General features: G+C 37.1%; 1 protein-coding gene across 11 annotated transcripts in view; it reads left to right on the forward strand.

The window, feature by feature from the left end:
• LOC149149294 (uncharacterized) overlaps positions 1-10,632 on the forward strand; it is a 187,752-nt gene extending 177,120 nt beyond the window's left edge. For 9 of the 11 annotated variants that reach the window (XM_089445901.1, XM_089445893.1, XM_089445897.1 and 6 more), the window contains 3 exons: positions 2,938-3,041; positions 3,157-3,256; positions 10,324-10,632. In XM_089445901.1, the coding sequence (XP_089302027.1) occupies positions 2,938-3,041; positions 3,157-3,256; positions 10,324-10,338 (219 nt within the window). In that variant the 3' untranslated portion in view covers positions 10,339-10,632. Of the gene's footprint in view, positions 1-21; positions 2,662-2,937; positions 3,042-3,156; positions 3,257-10,323 lie in introns of those variants that run through there. The other 2 variants (XM_089445895.1, XM_089445896.1) reach the window with 2 other exon arrangements.
• Positions 10,633-10,843: the final 211 nt, after the last annotated feature.

The raw sequence follows: 10,843 nt of genomic DNA on the forward strand, positions 1-10,843 counted from the left end.
CATTCTGTAATAATTCTGCAGGGTATTTTATTTCAGGGGCAGAGTTCTGGGGCTGGAGGAGTTGCAGGAGAAGAGTTTCCGGGCCAGAGAAAACGCAGCGACGGGGCTTTTACACAAGTTATTGTAAATCTCACTATGCTTTTTATTTTTCTTATTCCTTCTTTTTGTCGACACCACAGAGCCTCGAAGCATAAGATGCCAACATAAAAGCAAACACGGAAAGCATAATATTATGCTAACAAAAGAAAAAAATATTATTCTAGTGATTTCTGGTCACTTTGGACATCCAATTCAACATCAAATTTCTTCTCCTTAATCTACTTTTGGACACAAATTTGCAGAAATTTTCCTCTGCATATTGATTCTGCCTCTGTTTTTGCTCTACTGTGCTTTGATCTGAAGTTGCAAAAGCCATGGAAATTTTTACTGGAGTAGCAACTGAAGTAGCATCCAGAGCCATAAGCAGTATTGTTATTGCTCCACTCATCCAGCGCATAGATGACGTTCTTCGCAGAGATGAAAACACTCAACTTCTGCAAGATCAGCTCAACCGTATGAAGGCACTCTTACAAGACATTAAAAGTCAGATTCAACATGAGCAAAGAAGCCCCCCGGACACGCTACAAAATTGGTTGCAAAGGCTTCACCATTCACTGGAAGATGCCAAAGGTGTCATAGATCGCGCCCAACAACATAGATGGTGTTTAGATTGCATTTTTTGCAAGCCCAGACTTGCTACGCAAATTAGAGAATGGAATACGAATTTCGATCAACTCTTCAGCAATCTTCAAAGAGACTTTTCAATCTTTCGTGATGCCCAACAGATGGTATCGTCGGCACCACTGCAAGCAGAGGCATTGCTTTAGACAGTACCAAAGTCTGGATTTGTGGGATCCGGGATCAAAAATGGCGAGATGCAGCTATGGAGATGGCTCGACAACGAAGATCCTCAATTTCACATAATGGGCATTTACGGCATGGGCGGCATCGGCAAAACAACGCTTCTGAAAACAATCTACAATGCATACAATACAGGTAAGTTGTTCGAAGCCGTAATTTGGACAACTGTTTCTCAAACTTATAACATTGCAGACCTGCAAAGTATCACTGCAGAGGAAATCAAATTAAATCTAGGGAGCACTACTTCTAATGCTGAGAGCAGTTCTGGCGTTGATATGAAGGCACTCATTACAAGACATTAGCACTCTGCTACCTCTATCATTGCCCACTGGGGCGCGCAATTCTTCATCCAGTTGAAGTTCCCTCCACATGTCATCTAATACCAGAAGAAATTTCTTTTGCCTCAGACATGCACAGAGTTCATGCACAGAAATTTCTTCTGGTATTAGATGACATGTGGAGGGAACTTCAACTGGATGAAGAATTGGGCGTCCCAGTGGGCAATGATAGAGGTAGCACGGTGCTAATGTCTTGTAATGAGTGCCTTCATATCAACGGCAGAGCTGCTCTCAGCATTAGAAGTAGTGCTCCCTAGATTTAAATTGATTTCCTCTGCAATGATACTCTGTAGGTCTGCAATGTTATAAGTTTGAGAAACAGTTGTCCAAATTACGGCTTCAAACAACTTACCTGTCTTGTATGCATTGTAGATTGTTTTCAGAAGCATTGTTTTGCCGATGCCGTAAATGCCCATTGTGCGAAATTGCGGATCTTCGTTGTCTAGCCATCTCCGCAGCTGCAGCTCGCCATCTTTAATCCCGGATCCGACAAATCCAGACTCCAGTACTGTCTGAAGCAATGCCTCTGCTTGCAGTGGTGCCGACGATACCATCTGTTGGGCATCACGAAAGATTGAAAAGTGTCTTTGAAGATTGCTGAAGAGTTGATCGAAATTCGTATTCCATTCTCTAATTTGCATAGCGAGTCTGGGCTTGCAGAAAATGCAATCTAAACACCATCTATGTTGTTGGGCGTGATCTATGACGCCTTTGGCATCTTCCAGTGAATGGTGAAGCCTTTGCAACCAATTTTGTAGTGTGTCCGGGGGGCTTCTTTGCTCATGTTGAATTTGACTGTTAATGTCTTGTAAGAGTGCCTTCATACGGTTGAACTGATCTTGCAGAAGTTGAGTGTTTTCATCTCTGCGAAGAACGTCATCTATGCGCTGGATGAGTGGAGCAATAACAACACTGCTTATGGTTTTGGATGCTACTTCAGTTGCTACTCCAGTCAAAATTTCCATGGCTTTTGCAACTTCAGACCAAAGCACAGTAGAGCAAAAACAGAGGCAGAACCAATATGCAGAGAAAAATTTCTGCAAATTTATGTGTCCAAAAATAGATTAAGCAGAAGAAATTTGCTGTTGAATTGGATGTCCAAAGTGAGCAGAAATCATTGGAATAATATTTTTTTCTTTTGTTAGCATAATATTATGCTTTCCATGTTTGCTTTTATGTTGGCATCTTATGCTTCGAGGCTCTGTGGTGTAGAAAAAAAGACGCAGGAATAAGAAAAATAAAAGCATAGTGAGATTTACAATAACTTGTGTGAACGCCCCAATATCAATTATGTGATGTTTTTATTGAGATAATTAAGCCAGTCATGTCGGCAGATGATAATAATTCAACGTCAACATCAGTAAAACGCATTACAAGGGATACATTATGGATATGTCTGGATAATGGATTGCATTATTGCATCCGTTCATGCCCTTTGTTACTAAAGAGTTATGGCAACGCTCACCCGAAAGACTAGGGGATACTTCAAGGAAGGAATCGATTATGATTTCTGATTATCCTACAGTCGTCGAGGTTTGCAATGCAAATCTTTTAATGTTTGTATTAGTTTGAAGGAATCTCTTATATTTCAATATTTTTTTTAGCAACTTTGTTTAAATTTGCCTTTCTAACATATTTGTAGAAATGTTATAGACATTAAATAGTTGTAGATCTTCTTGATGTTTCTTGTGTATTGCAGGAGTGGACAGATGATGAAATTGAATCGCAGATGGTTCTTATTGAATCATCAGTAAGGTCAATAAGATCTCTTCGAATGGCTTATTTATTACTTCCAAAGCAAAGGTATGCAGAGGAATTTTACAATCATGTCCACATTATAATATTCTTTTTTTATATTTGCCATTAAGATGAGCTTTATTTTGGAATATTTTGGTCTAAGAGGACATTCTCATGCCAGGCCAGAGGCTTCCCTTCTATGCAAAACAGATGAAGTGGCCACAGTAGTTGAAAAGGGTGCTACAGAGATTTGCACGCTTGCTTCCTTAGCATCACTGAAGGTACAGCTACACTGAAACTCGTATTTTTTATTCAATGTCCTGTTGAACTTGTCAAACTCCATAATTATTATTTGTTAGGTTGGGGTTAATGGTTAACTTACTAATAAAACATTTATGCGAGTAATTGACATTGTTTTTGCTTTTCACTTAGTGGTTATTGATTATTATAAAGCTTGTTAAAATTTATGCATGCATCTACTCAGAAAAAAATTATGCATTTTGATTGATATTCATTTCAATGGATTAATCCATTTATATTTTAATTCCTTCATGTTTAACTTCAGTCAGGGAAAATTTGTGTAAGAAAGCTGAGGTTTTCTGAAGCCAGAAACTTAGCCTGATTTTATGATTTTTATCCCTAACATTTTCCTGAATTTCCAAAATAAAACCCCAACACTGATTTCAGGGAAGGAAGATGGAAGGAGGTGGGAAATGGGTATGATGGAAATAGGAGAAGAAATGTGGAGAAGGAATATCAAATATGAATTGACAGAAATATAGGAGGGGATGGAAAATATTGCAGAATGTAAAGGTAATGAAATAGAAGCTCATGTCTACAGCAGTTGAATGAAGATAATGATGTTCATTGGAAAAGAACCAGATTCCAATACAAGTGGAGAAGGAAGCATTAATTCTATAACGTCAATAATACTTGTTAATATTTATGATTGAGAGAAAGAAGAGGATATCTATGAAAATTGAGATGATAAGTGCGGGTAGGTTATGTTTCTCTTCCTCAACTTGGGTCTAAGTAACCAACGTAGGGTGTATGGATGTGTTGACCTTCTACTGTAAATGCTACGCATTATTTACAGCATTGTTATACAAAGGGCTCATGATGGAAAATATAGCAGAGGAAATCCAGGGAAGAAATATGAATTGACAGAAATATAGGAGGGGATGGAAAATACTGCAGAATGTAAACGAAATAAAATAGAAGCTCATATCTACAGCAGTCGAAGGAAGATAATAATGTTTAATGGAAAAGAACCGGATTCCAATACAAATGGCAGAGAAACATAAATTCTATATTGTCAGTAATAATTGTTAATATTTATGATTGAGAGAAAGAAGAGGATATATATGAAAATGGATGGTAAGTCTGGGTAGGTTATTTTGCTTTACCCCAAAATGGGGCTAAGTGACCAACTTAGGGTGTATGGGTGTGTTAACTTTCCACTGTTGATTTATATTTTTGGGAGCCATTTGTAATGTGAATAATAATGCTGTAAATAAGGCTTAACATTCACATTGCAGAGGGATGCATCCCTGATTTTTGGGAAAGGAATCATTACAGTTATGGCATTTATCCTAGGTTGGCATGGGGATGCCTGTGGGATGTCGCTTGTCAAATGGTGATATCCTTGAAAATGTCAAGGTGTTCCCTGGTCCCCATAATATGATTTTTTATTAATTTCTTGTATGGACTAAAATCTAAGCCTCATGGTATAAATATGATATTTGTTACTGATATGACAATTTATTAGAAAAGTTGTATAGACATAGATACATGATTGACAATATATATATATATATATATATATTCATAGGTTCAATGCTATATATTCCATATGAGGAATATACATATACTGTCAACTTGTGTCATGTCACACGCGGGAATTGAACCTGGGTGGGGAGGATTCCATTCCTTCCTCCCAACCACCTGGAATAACCGCTATATATATATATATATTATTATTATTTTTTTTTTAAGAAGAAAAACTCATTATATTTTATTAAGAAATATACGTGTTGCTGTCCATGAGGAATTTAAAGGAGAACCTCAGATTGATACAAACTTGAGACATGGAATCATTGTTGATTTTATAGCATGCAAGAGGAGAAGTCCTCTTTAGGTGGTTGTTCGAGAGGAGCAAATTAATATGATTTCTTTCCTAAGTTTAACTTAGGAAACACACATTAATTAATTTAATCAATTAATGTTGGGTAATTGAGCAAATTCCTAAGGATAAATAAGTTAGTTATTTAAGTGACTTGGATCTATTCTCAACCATTAATCTATGTGGGTTAGGATTTAATCTTTAGCTGTTTATTACTTTGGAGATTGAGGGTTAGGGATTATGCTCAATTTGAAATTATAAAAGAAGCCTAAAGGAGAGGATGAAGACACAATTGTTTTGGAGGGATTCCGGTAGATTTGAATGAGCCTATTGCAAGTTTGTGAAAGGCTGAAGAAATCAGAAAGTGAGCAGCAAGGGACAAGAAGGGTTTTCTGGAAGGGAAATTGATGGAGGTTGAATTTTTAGGGGAGCGAGGCCAAGATCTTTGAGAAGAGGGCCAGGTTTTCTGTGCAGGCCAAATTTGTGGAGCAAGGCCAAGTTTCCACCCATGGGCATGTGGAGCAAGGGTGGCCATTTTTCCTAGCGCATAGGCCATACAGGTGGGGGCCATAATTCACAAGTGGAAGCTGGGATTTCCCATGGCCGTGTTTATTCCAGGAGGGCCGAATTTCTCTTGGGCTGAAAATGCAGTGGGATTTTTCTAGGTTCTATTATTGTTTTTTCTTTCTGTGTATTTTTAGGGCCATTTTCCTTGTGAGGGGAGCCCTAAATTTTCTAGATAAAATTTAATTAAGGACAATTTTTTTGGGGCAAATTAACTGTGTTTTCAGTGGTTGTTTTATGATTGATTTTCTAAATATTTCTGCTGCAACATTATTGAGTTAAAATTACTAGAGTATTTTTGTTTTGGAGTTTTCAGAATCTATTCACAACATAAATTTAATATGTTTTTTTTTGTTGGCTCATCCCACGAGGATTTGAACCTTAAAGCTCATTTTTTACAGATTACTTCATATCATGATGATCGCCAATTGAGCTGCACCCCATGGGCAACAAAAAATTAATTCTTTGAGTTGAATATTCTCCAGGCATAAAATAGCTGTAGGAAACAAAAATTTGAAATTGGTACTTGGAAATTAACATGGTATCAGAGTACTTGAAACTCTAAAAAAGGGAAGATTAGTAGCACAAGGGTTATAATAGCAGATTTTTACTCTCAGCAGAAGGGTTTTGTGGCTAAATGTTTGATTTGAGAAAAAAAAAAATGACCTCTATCGGGTTGAGATTTGAAGACCAGATGGAAGGGGCATCTAATTTCAGTCCATGGAAGGAGAGAATTTCACTAATTCTCATGGAAAAGTGCCTATGAGAATTTGCTGATACTGATATACAACCTCCTTCGAATTCTACAACACATGCCACTCACAATTTCAAGGATGTGAAAGTTACATGCATCATTTTCAACACTGTGAAGGATCATGTGATCCTTAAAATATCAAGAAAGAACAATGCTTGTGAGATGTGGATGACTTTCGCAAAGCTGTATCAGAGTGATAACCCGAATCGAAAGATGGTGTTGAGAGAGAAATTGAAAAACACCAAGATGAATAGATCGGACATAGTGGCATCATACCTCTCCGAGATTTAGCAAGTTCTGGATGAGCTTGCAATTGTTGAGGAAGCTGTGTCAGAGGATGAGCTTGTTAAGATAGCCTTGAGTGGGTTTTCCAAACAATTGGCTACCTTTGTGATAGGGATCCTAGCACGAGATAAGCTTCTGGATTGGAATAGACTATGGGAAAATTTCACTCAGAAGGAGATTTGTGAGGAGTCATTGTCTAGTGGATACCTTTGTGACAAGGATCCTAGCATGAGATAAGCTTCTGGATTGGAATAGACTATGGGAAAATTTCTCTCAAAAGGAGGTTTGTGAGAAGTCATTGTCTAGTGGCTACCTTTGTGACAGGGATCCTGTTAGAAAATCAGAAAGGCAGAAATATTTTCCTATACTTGTTAATTACTTGTGATGTTCTTGACTTCTTATTAGGTTTTCTTTATATTTTTTTTCTTTTAGTTAATCAAGCAATTACCAAAGCAAAGGCACATAAAACAATGGACACTAGATATAGGCACTATGGCAAGGCACAACCCTTGCAAGGGGAAAACCCAGTCAAAATTATCTTCCTTTCAATAATATTCTTTGAGACTCTTCACCCTAGACAAAGACCAAACCTTCCCTTCACACCAAGTTAGCGTCCCAGAGCTTCGACCTCTCTTCTAGCAACTTTTTAAAAATTGACAACTAGGGCCAAATTCCATGTGGGTCATCTTATTTATGGCAGCTGATATTTTTCTTAGATTCCTCTCATCGAGAGGTGTAGGATTGATCTAAAGATCATTCGATTCCGATAAGTATTCATGAAGATATGAATTTATTTGTGTTATGGGACAATTCGTCAAGGTCAGCCAGCAACCAAATAACCCTCACTTGTGCTCAACGTTTTAGTATAAAAGGAGGTGGCTTGATAGTTATTTAGTCACACACTTCACTCTTGATTTCTCTCCACTTGTTTTGGGTTTTTAGTGGAAGAGAAATATAAGAGGATGAAGCTCTAAACGCAGGTCTAAAAAGAGACCCTAAGAAGAGGTCTAATACTACCCTAGCTGCAGTCCCAAAGAAGGTGGTCTAGCCGCAGTCCAAGCAGGGAGATCTAGCACGGTGAAGGAGGCCTAACCGCTGACCCTAATGCAGTCCGATCATGCCCTAGCCGCAGGTCTTATCATGACCTAACTAAATGTAGTCATGCCCTAATCCTATACGTTGTTTTGAAATGGTTTGAGACAACCCTTGGACGCAACAGAAAGGGATGCCCTAACTGCAGTCAAAAGGGGCTCCTAGCCGAAGCAAAAGCGAGATCATTGAAGGGAGATCTATCCACGTTTAGGGGAGCTTCTATATGCAGCCAAAGAGGCTCCTATATGCTGCCCAAACCTGCCCTCATACGCTGCCTAAAGAAAGCCCTATTCGCAGTCTAGGGAGGGCTAATCTAAGGTCATTCATCCACAGTCTAAAGACCCTAATTCGCTGTCCAAAAGGAATCCCTAGCTGCAACAAGGAGAGGACTGGACAATGTGGACATTTGAGGGCTATTTCAGGGGTTTGTTTAGAGGACAATATGACTGATTGGAGGAGGCGAAGACAAGGAAGGTTTGCTAGAGGGTGCAACTACTGTTTGAGGGTGACAAGTCCATACATTAAGCTTGAATCTGCCCTAAAGGAATATCGTGACAACAATAGCCAGAAGGAGTATTCAGCGTGGAGAAATAAGGCTGCTCTGAAGCTATTTCAGGAAGACAGTGAGGCTGTTTAGGAGGGCAAAATTAGGGGATCTTAGGATCAGATCCATTGAGGTATTATTGGAGGATCAAGGATCATATTTGTGCTGCCTGGAAGCTACAGGAAGACTGTGTGTTAGGCTGCAGGCCATAACACCACAGTCAAGGATTTGATGACTGTTAGATAGGACTGTCTTGACATATTGAAGACTTCCCTATCTGTTGTTAGAAGATATGACATCAAGGTGCAACATGATGTTGAATACTGCTACATGATGGGCATCATGATGAAGTGTAGTGTAGCATTGATAAATAAATGCTACAATGAGATGCAACATGATGGGCACAATGAGGTTCAGCATGGGGTAACATTGGTGGGTGCAGTATGATGATAAGGTACAACTTGATGATGCAACCGTATGATGTGTGCAACATGGTAATGAGGTCCATCATGATGATTGAGTGCAGCACAGTGAGGAGCAACATGGTGATGGAGTCACCTTGGATCAATGGAAGCAGTATGCCTTCTACTCAGCTCAGATCAGCGACCTCATATGCTATCTTCTTAGAGAAGATCTCTGCTCAATTATAGATAAGTCAATATGTTGACTTCTGATGTATATGTACTATCTCTCTCTTTGCTGAACTATTGAAGAACATATAAGAAGAATTGATCAAGGGTTTCCCCACATTGGGGTTTGTCCCTGGCTAGCGCCACATCTTGTGTTCTATTGTCTTGGCTTGTCTTCTGCGATTTATGTTTATGTTCTATCCGCATTTTACTATCATGCTAAATGTGATTGCTAATCTGGAATTGATATTGAGCTAATATGGAAAATTGAAGTAAATTTGCTATCAGCATAGAACATACCTAAAATTAACAAACTTCGATTATGTAGCAGTTTCCGACATTAGCAAAACTTGGGAAGACTTCGATCTCCCAAACTAGGGCACAAAACAAAGAGAGAGAGGCACCAAAATTTCGTTTTTCTTCTTCTCCTTAGACTCCACCCAACTCACACTTTCTTTGGCTTCCTTAAACACACTTTGCACTTCTCCGGCTTCCTTAGAGATATCGAACTTGCTTGAGATGAGATGCTCCAAATGAATTCGACTTGCTTCTATTTATAGGCTTCAAGGGAGGTTGAATTGATGTTCTTAGGCTGACTTGATCTCTTCTAGGCCGACTTGATGTGGAGGATACATAAATTATATTTGACTCAATACTAAACCTTTTTACATGATTCAAAAGCTATATGAGCTTGGTTTTATATTACTCTGGCAATATAAATGGTATTACAGATTTGCAATGGAAGTTTAAGTCATTTATTAGGACTCTTTTCTACGGAATGGATAGTGAAATTGTAATATGGTAGTTTCTTTAAAGAGTAACTAGATAAAGAAAGGGTAGTTTCTCTAAAGAGTAACTAGATAAAGAAAGTGCATTTCTTATTCCAGGAAGGTAGGGTTGTAAGTCCATATTGGTATCATTCATTAATTGTTAGTGTAAATTTTAAATGAATAAATAAATAATAAAGTGAACTTATAAATAGGTATGAGCATAAATGTATCTAAGTTTAAATTGAATAAATTTAAATTGATGTTTTTAGTGGCCACTCAAATCTATACATTTTTTTGTTGGTTACTTATTTCATTTTACACATCTTTCTGTTGGTTAATTATTTCATTCTAGGTGATTTTCCAAATTTAGATAACATGTTTATTAAAATGCTTTATTAATATGATTTTTTGTTTTTTTGGGTGTTTCATCAGGAAAATAACAGTTTTTTTGGGTGTGTTATCTAAATTTTAGTTATATAAAATTTAGATAATATGTTTATTAAATTGCCTTATTAATATGATTTTTAGTTTTTTTTGGGTGTGTTTCATGTAGAAAATAACAGTTTTTTTTGGATGTGTTTCATGCAGGAAAATAACAGATGATGTTGATTCAGAAATACAAGGAGGATGAAAACTGATATTAAAGAAGTACAAGGAGTGGAATATTAAGTTAAATTAGAAGCAGATAGATAAATATGTTAGCTTATGATATATAATTTTATTTATTTATCCCTAAATCATGTTTAGGGAAAACCCAAGACTCATATTTAATAAAATCCTTATTCATTTTTGACGGGGAGGGGGTATTCCCTTCCCTAAAGCCCTCATCAAAACCATGGCCATGGTTATTGGTGAGGATTGTCTTTATTGGTGAGGATTGTTGTGGTTGTTGTTTTATTTTTTTATTTTTTGAATTTTTAAATTTATGCATTGTACTATGTAATGGATGTAGTAATAATTGGAAATTAATAATAATAATAATAATAATATCTTCAAATATATTGATAAAATTTATTGAAAATAGAAGTTAAAAACATTAATTAGATTATTTTAAAATTTAATTGTGAATTTAATATATATTTTTATGTTGTTTTGGAAATTACTTTTA

Source organism: Pinus tabuliformis, chromosome 9 (genome assembly GCF_031772625.1).
Source record: "Pinus tabuliformis cultivar Carrire ecotype Pingquan chromosome 9, CPIR1, whole genome shotgun sequence".
NCBI lineage: Eukaryota > Viridiplantae > Streptophyta > Pinopsida > Pinales > Pinaceae > Pinus > Pinus tabuliformis.